A 15,505-nucleotide genomic window follows, 5' to 3' on the forward strand; every position below is an offset into this window, starting at 1 on the left:
CTAAAAATACTCAAATACATAAGCATACAAATATATATCCAAATAATCCTAAAATAAAGTCCCAAAATGTCAACATATATAATGGTGTTCCAACTTCACTCTCATGCAAGTGATAATGTGTAGGTGATCAATGCGTGATAATCCTTCAGTGGCCAAAATGCCCCCTCACCTCCTTACATAGACCCCCAAAGGGCCAGCTCACTTAAAGGATCACACCGATCCTAATAAGGACAGAGTGCTCTCAGGCTCCCCTCAATGATGGTATGCGCTCCTCACTCCAAGCCTCCACACAACTGCCAGCAAACCTCTCACAGGATCATAATAAAACAAAAAATACTTCCATAGTGCAACCTGTTTTATTAATCAAATGTGTATATAACATGAGAAATGCCCACTCACATTATTCTCCCTTCCAAATCCGCTTTACTACCTCATGCTAAAGGTGTACTGCATGGGTATCGACAAAAGGTGTTCCAATATGGCCGCCACACTGGAAGTGGCGTTGCCGGAAGTGCCTCCTTGCGTACCGACGCGTTGCATCACGCTTAGCACGTTACTTCCTCAGGGTATCACGTCACATGCTAAGCGTGACACAAGCGAGAGGAAATCCGCTCTTAGACAGTAATCACCTAAACAGCTGTCCCCATTGGAAGACTTTTCCTCCCTTCTTGTTCTGTTGACAGTAGCAATGGATTTCGCTGTGACAGGTGCATTGGATTTCGCTGTGACAGTGATGAACAGGTATAGAGGGTGAATCTACGTAAAAAAGGGAAAACACTGGGGATTGAACCCCTCTGCATTCTATCCAAAACCATACGCACTATTTTGTTTAAACTTTTTTTTATTTTGGGTTGAGTCACGATTCTATAAGTGAATTACCGTCTCTTTGCTGTACAGGAGAATCTGCAGACTCTGGGAACAGAAATTGAGCGGCTGATTAAACAGAAGCACGACTTGGAAAGCCACATGTAGCAGACACAGCACTGGCGATCCTGCCCGGACAATGGTCTAATTGACTACTCAGCACTTTCCTTCAATCATTTAGAGCTCCATGCCTGGAACTTCAGTGTCTGAAGCACCAGAATCGCAAACTGTCCTATAGGAAGATCTGTGATTTATATAAGCGATTGCACTAGATACCGCCAGAATTAATGGGGAGAATTCCAAGGACGAAGACCGTCACTTCTATTCAGGTTATCACATTCTGTGATTTTATTGTGTGTCCATAATCGTCTTCTTCCAAGGGTAAAACAGGTCACATGACTTTTCTCCATTAAATATGAAGCACCTGCAGCTTTCTGGGGGTTTTCCTCAATAACAAGTCCCAGCAGGCCAGAATGGAATGCTTGGCAGCTGATACTCCTGACCTCTTCCTTAAAATAAAAATACTGTCAGTGGCTTCAATACTTTTAGACCATGACTTGGAACAATGCTGTGAAAAAGGGAAAGTGAAATCGCAGCTTCTGATCTGCACGCTTGCACCAGGTCCGTGGTTTAGAAAGCACTGGAGCCTCTACATCATAATGACAGCCACGGAATTGGTATTTCTTACAAAAGGTGGTCAATGGCACTTTCTCAATGCAGTTCTTTTTTTATTTTGCTTGTACAATCCAACTGTAACATATAGCTGGCTTTATAAATGTAGACTTCAGGAGATGATAAAGTGCAGCAGTGACAAGTAAAGGCCAGTAACCCCCCAGCAGGTCCCAGTATTTGGTAGCCAGGATAGTGAAAGATCTTCTGATTGGTTGCTTCGGATCAGTAACCCTAGAAAGCTGCTGGATCACCCAAAGGACAATAACCCTCCCCCCCCCCCCCCAGAAACCAATCATGTCCTAGTATTTCAGTAGCCAGAACATTTAAAGATCCTTTGGTTGGTAGCTTTGGGTCAGCATTCCTGCAGGAATAAACCTAAGTGCCAGTGACCCCTCATCCCCAGCAACCAGTCAGGTCCCAGTATTCAGTAGCCACAACAGTGAAAGATCTGTGTTGGTTGCTTTGCGTCAGTGCCCCTAGCAAACTGTTGGAACAGGCATGAATGGGAAGCTTTTATAAGTGCTCAGCAGTCAACCAGTTGAAATTACTATCTTCTGTTGCTCCCTAATGAAAAGTAACCAGTCCAGAAAATGACAGATTGCAGGAAACTCTATCACCCTGGGGGGACTTGGAAAGCTGTATTGCCACCAACCTTTTATGCATCTCTCTGGCACACTCAATCCCAAATTATATAGGAAGTTTTTCAAAAAGTTAAACATGCCTCAGTTTAAACCAACTTCTTGTAAGAAGGCTAAGCAGCGCAAAATGATCCTGTACAGTAAAAGAACGATTAGCGAGAATGTAGAAATGATCATGTGTGGGGTAATAACCTGTAACGATCAAAAAGACACCACTTAGCATGGAAAGGAAAAAAGGGAACAAACTGTACAATAACATCACAAAAATATTTCTCTATGCCAAAATATCTGCACCACTCTGATCAAAGCTAAATATTGTTTTATCAACAATATAAATCTCTTTATTAGAACAATGAGAACAGAGAATGCCAATATATTCAAATAGCACACAAACGTATAACTAAGACATATCAAATATGCTTCAAACAAACCCATCCATCGTTCTGCTCATAAGCTGAATGGACCAGCTTCTCAATAATTTCCAGAAGACTCAATAGGAATCCTGCACTGGAATGACCAGGGTCACTATGCCTACAGATCATCATGATCATGCTAGTTTCCAGCACGAAGCATGAGATGGCGGATGCAAAGACCGAGAACAAAAGCCACACCGAAGGTAAGATTAACGGTCAAGACACAGACCACGTCAAGGTCAAGAATCTACCTGTAGAACTAAGCAAGGAAAGTCTCTAAGGATTCTACAAGAACTTGGGTTTTAGGGCTTCAAGCCATGTTATGGTCTTAGCAGTGAGACAACCTAGGAGAAGGCCTCTTTCATCTAAGTTTTGCTTGGTTGCAAATCAGTTCTGAGGTGTTTCTGGCAAAATAGTACTGAAACAAATTTAAGTACCTTGCTTTCCTGTATAATCGAATGAGCACAAACCCTCCCTGTGGGCTATACCACTTCAGAGCACCTAGTCGTGTCTTCTGGAGGACCATAAGAGGTATGCTGCCTCTGGAGACTAAGCAGGGATAGGCTGCTCTGGAGCAATTGAAGGTCTTTGATGGTATCCCACCTCCTTATGATGAAAAAAACGTGTTGGTCCCTGCTGCTCTAAACATGTCCTTGAAGTCAACACACAAGTTTGCTCTCCTTGACCACTTTGCTCATGAGGTTGCCTGGAAGTGCCTGGCAGTCATTGCCACCTTGGAAGAACTCAAAGTGCAAGCTACACAAATTGTGAAAAAAAAAATACAGCTCCCTTTTTTAAATATGTTCACAGGCCTAGAATAAAATATATGAAAAATGATCCTACCATATCCATGACTATAGGGAGAAGTACTATATGCATTTAAAAAAGATCAAAGTACTGCGTGAATGGTATACTAAAAGCTTTAAGTCAAAACGTAGCCACCTATGTGGGAGAAGATCGGTGCCTCCTCAAATAACTTGATGACATTGGTACAGCGTGACTGATGGATTGAAATTTCAGGCGTATCACAACTCTGGCCACTTCATTGGGAGCTTTTAGTATCCCAATCATGTAGCACTTTGATCTTTCTGAATTGATATAGTACTTCTCCCTGTAGTATTGTACATGGTACGATTATGATCATTTGTACGCACAGTGACCAGGATCATTCCAGTGCAGGAATCCTATCGAATCCTCTAGAAGCTGGCTGCTCGTCTTATTAGCACATTGATGGTTGGGTTTGTTTGAAGCAGATTTTAAATGTTGTGTGCACTATTTGAATACATATACAGTATGAATCCACTGGCTTTACTCCTTGAAACCAGAGCCCTTGAGAAATTTGAGAAGCTGATGGACAATTCAGCTTGGCTCTGCCCACAACTGAATACCAATTTTGGGTGGCTTAACTGTTTAATCCATTACATCAAGAAGACACAATAGTCTTGTTTCACAAAGCTTTAACACAAGGTTAAGTGTCTTCTTTTTAGTTGTTTTGGCTGTAATGTTCATCTCATTGGACTCTGGCTCCTCTCCTGTATAGAAATCGCTCGCTCTGATTTCACTGCATACTGTGAGCTTTTCACAATGGGCATCACTATCTGCAGCAAGTCAGATGGAACCCGCCTCATTTTCTGCTTGGAGGACGTCCACCATCATCTAGCGCTTTCCTTCGCAGCCTGGCTGTCTCTGGCCCACTCCTTTTCATTCACTTTAAATCTCAAGCTTAATCTGCCTTTATTTTGCCTTACCTGGATCCTCCCTCATCAACATGCTAAAATTGTAATAAAACTCATTTCCAGTGCAGATGGAGACCACCTCATCTTCTGGTTGGAGAACATCAGAACCATCTAGCCCTTTCCTCCCAAGCTGGGTTGTCCCTGGCCCACCCCTTTCATTCATTGGTTTTCAGTTCTCTCAAACCATCACATGTGGGTGTTACCGAGGATGGTCTGCATCTTAATACAGCCTGTCTAGGACCACCCACTCCTCCAGACACACATCCATCAAGGTGTTTGCATAACTCCTCCCAAGAGCCAGCCTATTGCTTTCATCAGGACTGAGAGCTGTTGAGAGGAGTACTGAGGCATGGCGCTCTGACGTTTTCAGGAAGCTATGTACAGCACCTATCCAGCCCTGCCTGCTTTGCATAGAGAAGCACAGAGACTCAGTGATGGCATGGCTGGGTCAAACATAAGGTATGCAATTAAAATGGAATATATCATTAGCATGTTGATGGGGATAGAAATTGAACCAGGAAGGCAAAATAGAAGCAGAATAGACCTCAGATTTAAGAAACTTTTTTTTAGCAATGTGACTGTAATTTTCAAATCTCATTGGATGCAACTAAAAATAACTGTCACTTTTTTTAAAACCAGTATCCTCGTGTGCTAGCCTTGTGAATTGGGCTTATGTATCTTTTTTGTTGTTGTTGTTTAATCGGAAAAGCCCGATACACTGTGAACATGAATAACGAAGGATGACTAGATGTGGTGTAGGAATGTTTGCCATTCGTCAATCAGGAAGAATTGTCCTGCTTTCCCCCCATGCTGAGCGTGTGATGGCCTCACAGCTGCCGCTAAAAAGCTGCTTTGATTTTACAACGCTCGGCGGGAGGTGAATTCAAACGTGTTGAGTTATAAGATATAAAATGCTCAGAATAACTCTTATAATCTGGCTTCCACCACAAATAGGAAAACTTCACTCTCGTGTATTTAGTTCTCTACCTCCACTTCTGAACCCACTGAAGTTTACATATCGGGCCATTCTGTGCTTTTCAGCTATGTCATTTTATCCTCCAGCAGGAAGCGCTTTATTCATTTGTTCTTCGATATGACATTCAGCTCCTGTCAGGTGACATGGTAAACTTTAGCCGGGAAGTGATGACAATGTTTGCTATGACTGTTCCATCGTGTGCTTGTGCCAATAGAATAATGCAGCCCAGTTCAGTCAGCATTTCACCTTTTGGACCCCTAAAAACAGTGTTACCAGCCCTGTCCCTACAATGCATAGTACTGTCCTGTCTCTACAGTCCTGATTGCCACCCTGTGCCTTCAATCAGTATTTATTATTACCCACCCTTTCTCTACAATCAGTATTTCTTTATTGCTGGCCCTGTTAAATGCCACTTGGGTCTCTCTCTATATATTATTCCCAGATCCCAAGATTGAGGCAAGATTGCACACATTACCCCTCTAAAAAGTGTTTGGGGGGAAAAAATGGAGCCTCCCCTAGGAATACTCAGGACCCCAATTTTGCGGAAGGGTTTATAGCGGATATGACACCTGCTTGTGGCATTGCTGCATCTACCGAGTTCTATGAAACTGCAGCAAACATTCAGGTGACCAATGCTGCCTTTGCTGCACCCCAATCTTATAGAGGTACTAAACCCTCCTATTCTGTTCAGCCAAGGAGGCCGCCATCTTAGCCTCTGTTTGATCTGCAACTGCCACGGTGTTGCACATGTGACAGGTTATGACACCAGCCATTTGATAGTTTGGTAAAAAACGCAAGCAAATGTTGTGTTCCCGGCACACTGTGAATGTGACTGATTTTTTGGAAACCATTAAATTGCTGGCTTTAGTTCCGCTTTAAGCATAGTTGTTCGTCTTGTCTGAGTTCTCCCTACCTGGACAACTTTCTCCTTTCAATTGCTCCATTTCCATACAAGCTGCCTTGAGCCCCAATAGTCTGCCCCTTGGTTATTTGTAGAAAAGTGCTTATGGAAGATGTAGTTCTGGGGGGCATACCTATGTCAACACCCTGCTCATGCCACATATTTTTAGTTTCAGATGAAGTGGTGAACCCATCAGGTTTTTGTTCCTTTCTCTGCCCCCACTGGGGAGATCCACCATCTATTTATTCTGATGACCGTTGTCAGTGGGTATGGAGTAGAGGAGGAATCTTCCAACAGGGACACGGCTGTTCCAGTGAAGGATTTCCCCCCAGTGGGTATGGAGTAGAGGAGGAATCTTCCAACAGGGACACGGCTGTTCCAGTGAAGGATTTCCCCCCAGTGGGTATGGAGTAGAGGAGGAATCTTCCAACAGGGACACGGCTGTTCCAGTGAAGGATTTCCCCCCAGTGGGTATGGAGTAGAGGAGGAATCTTCCAACAGGGACACAGCTGTTCCAGTGAAGGATTTCCCCCCAGTGGGTATGGAGTAGAGGAGGAATCTTCCAACAGGGACACAGCTGTTCCAGTGAAGGATTTACCCTCAGTGGGTATGGAGTAGAGGAGGAATCTTCCAACAGGGACACAGCTGTTCCAGTGAAGGATTTACCCTCAGTGGGTATGGAGTAGAGGAGGAATCTTCCAACAGGGACACAGCCGTTCCAGTGAAGGATTTCCCCCCAGTGGGTATGGAGTAGAGGAGGAATCTTCCAACAAGGACACAGCTGTTCCAGTGAAGGATTTCCCCTCAATGGGTATGGAGTAGAGGAGGAATCTTCCAACAGGGACACAGCCCTTCCAGTGAAGGATTTCCCCCCAGTGGGTATGGAGTAGAGGAGGAATCTTCCAACAGGGACACAGCTGTTCCAGTGAAGGATTTACCCTCAGTGGGTATGGAGTAGAGGAGGAATCTTCCAACAAGGACACAGCTGTTCCAGTGAAGGATTTCCCCTCACTTTGCCGAGATTTCCTCATTTTCTGTTGTGTCTGCAGGACGGGAGGTGAATGGAAAACCACCCCAATGGGAGCGCTGATCTAGGTTCTAACAGTTCCCTTCTTTTTCCAATATTAAATAAAAATATAAAATAAAACCCACACCTTTTTGGCTTTAGATATTTTATTCCTCAAAACTGTCTCCCTTTCTTTTCCCTAATTCTAATTCGGGCCTGGAAGGGTGAGATTTAACCCCTTGCTACCCAGACAATGTCAGCTCTAATGATTTATGGGTAATTAGCCTTTTCCTGGCTTTTCAGAAGCCGTTGGGAGAGAAGTGCAGATATAGAATAAAATGTCTAATTTATCGGACAGATGCACAGTGATACGTGAGAGTTTGCCCGTAACACTGCGCTTCTGTGCCGTCTGTATCCATATGAGGTAAGAGAGATCTGGAGGGGGGAGAGACTGGTGGGCGCCGAATATCAATTCATTACTCCAGCCTGGCCAAAGTACCTGTCATAGGGTTCCAAGAATTCTGTTCTTTTCTCATCTCTCCAGATTGAATTATAAGGAGAGATCTGGGAGAATCTGAAGTTTAAACGTGCCGTCTGGGTGCTTCCGAAGCTTCTCTGCTCTGGTCTAAAATGGAAATATCGCACATGGCGTCTGCTTTATTATTGGCCGCATTTGGCTTCACTGGTAAAATCCTTCTCAGCCAGGAAATCTTTGCCTTTTAGTATTATTGGTGTTAATTGAAACACGTGCTAAAAGAAAGTTGGAAGTGGCCATTGCTGACTACCTTCTGAAAATGCAGATTGCCTGGCTCTTAATACTTGCAACTGACCCAGCACAAGCAAGCAGCAAATGAGATCAAAACTCAAGATTTGTTGACCTGCCTCTGGGTCTGTGTCTGGGACTAATACTAGACATTTAGAATTACAGCCAGGCAACTAGCATTTTCAGGAGAGGTCAGCAGGGGCAGTCTATATGTATCTCTGTGTATACAGATGTGTTGTGCAGGGCTGACAGCAAATCAATCAACCTACTTAAAGCTTTATCTGGTTTTGTTACACCTGGACAGGCTCTGGAAGTGTCTGCCATGCTTAATGTTTGTTACAATGTAGAACTAACCATTCCTACAATGCTGCGTCTATATGAACATTCCTTAGGCGCTGGCCAAAGCAAGATGGATCAGCTGAAAAAAAAAATCTGTATGAAGTTGCCAATTTCTCTTCCCTTTCTTCCAGTTATCATATCTGGTGAACGTGGAACAACCCTATAAGCCTGGGATGTAAGATGGTGATTTTCGGGGAGGGATTGTCAGGTTATGTCGCTTCCTCCCTTTTAGAATTAGACCCATGTATGTCTTCCAAAGAATGAAAAGAAGACTTTTAATCTTTTTTTTTTGTTTTTTTGTTTTTTTATCTCTTTTTCTGTAAAACTCAATAGCAGACAGAGGTAAGACCGATGATCCATCATAAAGTCTTCCTAAATGCTTGTCTTGAGTTCTGTGGAAGGACATTTAATGCCTTTTTAGCTCCACTATTGTGGATCTTCTTTTTTTTATTTTAAATATTTTTAACCTGGATCAAATTATTTGAAATTAAAGATTTGTTTATACTTTTTGTACTTTTTTTTTAATTATTTTTTTGGTTGATAATTTAAAACTGTGCATGTAAGGCCCACTTACCCTGTGGTGTGTTATGGCGTGCATGTTCTTAGTGCAGTATTTTCAGCTGTGGTGTGCTGCCTCACTGCTATTGTAAGGTGAATAAATGCCTTCGCCCTCATGCACACTTGACGTTTTTACAGCGGCTGTTTTTGGCATTTGCCTTTTTTTCTACAGTTAATAAAACCCCCAGCATGTTATCCTGTGTGTTCATGCACACATAGGCTGTAATCAGCATTTTTTGGCTGGAAAAAAAAAACAAAAACTAGTGGGTTTCTAGAAAAGTTTTTCAGTTGTAAAAACGCTCCAACGCTGAAAAACTCTGTAAAACGCTGCAAACCAGAATTTTTAGACCTTTTTTTGACAAAAGTTATTTTTTATTTTTTTGGTAAAAAAAAAAAAAACGCTAAAAGATGCAAACTGGAAAAACGCTAATGCAAAACCGCTAAAAAAAGCTGAAAACTCAGGTTTTTAACATGACTGTACACAGCTAATGTTACCAGCATTAGAAAAACATCCCGTGTGCGTGAGGGCTTTAAAGCCAGCTTCACACCTATGTGTTGCATGAACATGATAAAAAAAACACATCCTACTTTAATGTACAATCAGTGATTCATTGGGGTTCTATTCATTTAAATGATACCCCAGTAAACCATTTAAATGAATAGTACCCCAATGTATCACTGATTGCATGAACATGGTAAAAAAAACACATCCTACTTTAACGTACAATCCGTGATTTATTGGGGTTCTATTCATTTAAATGGCACCCCAGTAAACCATTTAAATTAAATGTACCCCAATGTATCACTGATTGCATGAACATAGTAAAAAATACACATCCTACTTTAACATACAATCAGTGATACATTGGGGTACGTTTCATTTAAATGGTTTTCTGGGGTGTCATTTAAATGAATAGAAGCCCAATGAATCACGGATTGTACGTTAAAGTAGGATGTGTTTTTTTTACCATGTTCATGCAACACATAGGTGTGAAGCCTGCTTTACGGCACTTATGCACCTTGCAATAGCCGTGATCCCAACGCATGTATGTTACAGGTGTGTGTGTGTGTGTGTGTGTGTGTGTGTGTGTGTGTGTGTGTGTGTGTGTGTGTGTGTGTGTGTGTGTGTGTGTGTGTGTGTGTGTGTGTGTGTGTGTGTGTGTGTGTGTGTGTGTGTGTGTGTGTGTGTGTGTGTGTGTGTGTGTGTGAGAGAGAGAGAGAGAGAGAAAGGTCTCTGTCCAGGTTTGGTGACTTGTTGGGCATTTAGTTGCCCATTAAAATGAATGGACGACCTTAAAGTGGCCCTGTCGGGGTAAAAGACAATTCTAAGGTCCCTTTTAGGGCTTATTCAGATTTTGGCATTCTAGTGCATGGCATTAAAGCGGAGTTCCACTCGACCTATCAAAAAATGACTTTTAAAAAACAGCCACTTACCTGTCCCTCGGTCCCATGGTGTGTCGCCCGCAGCTCATTTCACCGGCCATCCTGTATTCCAGGAGACCGGCATCTTCACTGTGCCCACAGCTTCACAGCCGGGTACCCACTGCACATGGGCGAGTAGCGCTGCACTTCATGAATGGTCCTGTAGTCTTTTTGGGACCTGTCACGTGTCAAAAGACTACAGGGAGGGAGGGAAGACACCTTCCGTTTCCGATCGACTAGGCGATCAGACCGGAAGTGGGAGCGGGTATCTGCTCTCCCCCCCCCCCCCCCCCACTCCCCAAAGGTGCCAATTCTTAATGGGGAGCAGTCCTTAAAGTGGAACTACCCCTTTTGGGTGGAGCTCCGTTTTAAGGCAGTTAGTTCAAATGAATAAGAATGAACGGGCTGGCAATGCACCAAAAATTCATAAAAAAATGAACGTGCATCATTTTTGACAACAGTCGTACAATATTGTTCATTGTTGTGTTCATGTGCAATGGAAAAGTGTGCGTGTTCAGCCCTAAAGATTAGTTTCCCACATTAGAAGTGGTATTATACTTACCTCCTGTGGTCAGTGTCTCCTATAGCTCCTCTGTGTCCCCTAACCTTTGTTGTGGTTCCTTCCTTCCTTCGACCCTCGCTGTAGCATGCTGTAGTTCTGTTTTGGGGTGAGCATTGTAAATGGATAGCACTGCAACGCATTGTGAGTGGTGCATTAGCATGCGTTTTGGTAATGTGCAAGAAGTTGAGTCTGTGAGCCAATCAGGGCTAGGCAGACATTTGACATCTGACATCTAATTTTTTTGAACTACTGATCGTAGAAACGGTTGTTCCCTGGCTTTATCATTGTGTCGGCTGACTCTTGGATTGGACTGAACATCTCTGCATTCTATTTATTTTTCTAAATGCAATCTGGCAGTTTTTTTTGTTTTTTATACTATTATTTTTTTAGGTGGCTCTGTCATTCATTTAGCCACATGCTGCAGTTCACCACAACAGACCCCTCCTGTGATATGTGTACGTGTCGGTGTGTCACACCAGCGCTGGAAGCGCACAGTCAGCTGCTCTTTGCTTGCTCAGCTTCTGCCCCTATGGATGTTGTTATCTAATGGCTGCATGATATTTATTTACAGGGGGATCACGGGTGGTTTCATAGGGGTGGGCTGGAATATTTCTCCAGTGATACTCTGGATGACTGTTTATTCAGGCTGATAAAGGACAGGCAACCAGTGAGAAGACATCTCCTAAAGCAAAGCTTATGCAAGGAAGAGTTGTCTGACATGGCAGCACCAGGACAAAACCTGCCTTTAAGCCCCATCCTCTGTCATTCAATGATCAGATATCATAGTCCCCATGTTTTGGCAATGAGCAGTTAAATAGCAGGGGGGAGGAATAATAAAAGCGGCGGGAATTAAACTTATCCAGAAGTCAAAGTCCTGTGTACAACCAGGGCCAAGGGATCCACAGGGATCAGTCTGAAGGCTAAAACAGGGAATTGTAGACTACACGTCAGACCTGCTGTTATCCAAGGAGTAGGCATACAAACAGCACTGTGCGCCTGCCTGGACACTTGCCCCACTGGTTGCCTCTGACATAGAAAAAGGTCAGGTTCAGGGGCACAACATGACCACCCTGGGGTATCCATATTGCACAGCTGTAACATAAACAGGAATGCTTGGCTAGTGGGATCTGTGTTATACAATGCAGGCACCTCTTGGCTCCAGCCTCTCAGGGAGGAAGAATAGAGATGTAATAGTGTGTTCCTCAATGTCCATTTGCTATTTTCCTTGACACCTGAAGGCAGAGAGTGTCAGCAGGGCCTCCTAGACAGGAGATTGTCCCTTGATTTAGCTAAGATATTCGACTCCCATCTCTTGCCAGCGGGTTACTTAACATATAGGTAGTGGCAGATGGAGATAGTCTATGGATCCACGTCTCATGTTTATGGCAGTAGCCCATCCCAACCAGCAGGAAAGATCAGTCAGATTGATTAGTCATTATTTCCAAACCATATCTGCACCAGACTCTGTCTGTCCACCCAACCCCATCCTCTCCACCACCCGAGTAGACCAGTTTGTATGATTGCTGATTGAAGGACATTGTGTCATGTGTTTGGTCTTCTCTACAGATCCGATCTCCCTCATTTGTCGGGTCGGCTCTTATCATTTCTCCAGATTGATAGGAAGGCAATCCCTACATTGACATGTTGTACTGGTTGTCCAGAACATTAAGCTGTGTGAGTTTTTACAGAAGTGTTAAATTATCATCTATAAATGTCTCTCCTCCCAGAATGATGGTAGGGGCAGTCCTGTGCTTTATACGGTATAATCTGTATCTTCACCATGGTTCCACTATCATCTGAAGGGGGTGGCATGCCTCCCATTGTGCCAAGATACACAAAGGGCTTGTTGTGCCTCATGCCTCAATTTCTTTGTTATTGCAGCTTAGTTCTTTGCTGTCAAGTCCTTTATTAAATTTCCATTGCCCTATTTATAGACTTGGATCTGCTGTATCTTACAGCTTTGGGTCATCTGCTGGAAGATAGAAAGACATTGCTGAAAAGCACAGATGAGACATGGGAAAAAGCTACTGAGTAACAGTAGGGCTCACGCAAGGTAATAAAGTCTCCTGAAGGTGGAGTTATCCCATCAATATACAGTATTTATGCTGCATTGTTGTCATGTGACTTTGTTTTAACCCTCTCGCTATTAACTCATGCACTCCAAAAGCTAAAAGTCATAGCGGGAGAGCAAAGAGCAAAATTCCAGTTGTTTCCTGTCCGTCAGCCTATCAAGATCTCCATCCCAAAGACCGGAAGTGATTCTCTATTACAGGAGACCACGTTTTTATCAAGTGATAATAGACCACATCTACACATTCTGTATTAACCGCTGTAACACTCCAATAAGGTATCAATGAATGAAGTTTAATAATATGACCCCCTCCCCCATGTATATGATAATCTGTTGATTTGTAGATAACATGTATAAATTATTTCTTTTCAATTATATATTCTGTATATGTTGTAATTTTAAATAAATTATGTACAGATAAAGATTTAATACTTGTATGCAACTTTTTTTAATTGTATTTTGATCTGCGTTCACTTTTTTCATAGTCAGAATCCACCAAACCACCGCGTACCTGAAGGGGATGAGTGCTGCTGCTTGGTGCTGTCAGTTAAAGGGACTGTCTGCTTTGTGGTTGGATTCCAGAGGTGAATCTACTCCACTAGGTGGCAGCACACAGTATATGGTGCCCGATGGTACATGCATGATCCGGCTGCTCAACCATCTTTTGAAAAATTGTTATTCGTACAGACATGTTCATACAACTGATCCTTCATAAATACACATCTTCAGCTAACCACTAGCTACACTGTGAATGTGCAAAGCCCAGGTACATTCATCTCTGATTCTTTTCTCTGTATGTACAGTATAGCGGGTGCCTGTCACTTTAGTTAAAGCGTTCTTATATCCAAAAACAAAAATGTCATATTACAGCTTTTCATTCCTTAAAGCTGATCTCCAGGAAACATCGAAATCTTCCCTTACAATGGGTCCGCCTGCACTGCAAGTGTTAACTGCTTGTTCTCTAGTGATTTGGAAAAGCAGATCTATTTACCCGATCCTCCGATCATACAGGCTCCTGCACTGCTAAACTAGTGTGTCTGTCCCCCCCCCCTTTCCCCAATGTTCCTTTGTCCTCTGATGTTATCAAGACCAGTGCAGGGACCTTAACCCTGCACTGGGCGCGATGACACCAAGGGACAGTCTACTGTAGGAGCATGGGGAAGAGGTTGGATTGGGTAAGTAAAACTGCTTTTACTGTCTGCTAGTCTAAACAAGCAGTTAATCCTTGCAATATGGGGGCAGACCTAATGCAAGGGAAAAATTTAGGTTGTTCTGCAGTTAGGTGTGTGTCTATGGCGGAGTGAGTAAGGCGGAGCGGAGAGCGCCAACAGGGGACTGCCAAAAAATAGATAGGAGACTGCTCTGTGCAAAACCTGCCCTCCACCCTGATCATCTCTATCTGATCTGTCACCTGTCCTCCACCCTTATCACCTCCATTTGATCCACCACATGTCCTCCACCCTGATCATCTCTATCTGATCTGCCAGCTCTCCACCACTCTGATCTCCTCCACCTGATCTGCCACCTCTCTACCACTCTGATCATGTCCATCTGATCTGTCACCTGTCCTCCACCCTGATCATCTCCATCTGATCCGCCACATGTCCTGCACCCAGATCATCTCCATTTGATCCGACACCTCTCCATCACTCTGATCTATCTGATCTGCCACCTCTCCACCACTCTGATCACGTCAATCTGATCTGTCACCTGTCCTCCACCCTGGTCACCTGTATCTGATCTGCCACCTCTCCACCACCCTGATCACCTCAATCTGATAGATCAGCAGGTGGTGTCTTGTGTGGAGGACAGGTGACATATCAGATGGAGGTGATCAGGGTGGTGGAGAGGTTGGAGATGATCTGGGTGGAGGGCATTTGGTGGATCAGATTGACGTGATCAGGGTAAAGGAAAGGTGACAGATCAGCAGGTAGCGTTCTGGGTGGAGGACAGGTGACAGGTCACATGGAGGTGATCAAGGTAGAGGACAGGTGGCGGATCAGATGGAGATGATCAGGGTGCAGGACAGGTGGCGGATCAGATGGCGATGATCAGGGTGCAGGACATGTGGCGGATCAGATGGAGGTGATCAGGGTGGAGGACAGGTGGCGGATCAGATGGAGGTGATCAAGGTGGAGGACAGGTGGTGGATCAGATAGATGATCAGGGTGGAGGACGGGTGGTGGATCAGATGGAGATGATCAGGGTGGAGGACAGGTGACAGATCAATGGATGGTGTCCTGGCTGGAGGACCTGACCTGTCACCTGTCCTCCACCCTGATCATCTCTATCTGATCTGCCATTTTTGTTAATCCTTTGTTGTATCATACACATATGCATCTTCCAACAGCGCCGTTGTTTATTGTAATGCCACCTAGGGGGAGCTTTTGTCACTGTGCAACAACCCCCTTTTTACTTACTAACGTTATTTATTTTTTCACAGTTTAATGACCAGTGTCCCCCGATTGATTGATTTATTCATTTTTTTTTCTCATCCTATTGTTCTTCATTTAGCCATCCTTTTGGTTCTCCCTACTTGGTGGCTGGTCTAAAAAGTTGTAGCTGTTCCCTTTGTCTACTATCG

The 15,505-nt window shown here is 43.7% G+C and overlaps 1 protein-coding gene and 1 pseudogene across 1 annotated transcript in view; both read left to right on the forward strand.

Annotated features, from left to right (window-relative positions):
• CCDC186 (coiled-coil domain containing 186) overlaps positions 1-13,350 on the forward strand; it is a 141,972-nt gene extending 128,622 nt beyond the window's left edge. The window contains exon 16 of the mRNA XM_089653053.1: positions 898-13,350. Within this exon, the coding sequence (XP_089509179.1) occupies positions 898-972 (75 nt within the window). The 3' untranslated portion in view covers positions 973-13,350. The remainder of the gene's footprint in view (positions 1-897) is intronic.
• On the forward strand, positions 2,718-13,350 carry LOC149446077 (large ribosomal subunit protein uL13 pseudogene; annotated as a pseudogene).
• Positions 13,351-15,505: the final 2,155 nt, after the last annotated feature.

The sequence above is a fragment of the Staurois parvus genome, unplaced genomic scaffold, assembly GCF_062004578.1.
Source record: "Staurois parvus isolate SC_StPar_1 unplaced genomic scaffold, SC_StPar_1.0 ptg000697l, whole genome shotgun sequence".
Taxonomy (NCBI): Eukaryota; Metazoa; Chordata; class Amphibia; order Anura; family Ranidae; genus Staurois; species Staurois parvus.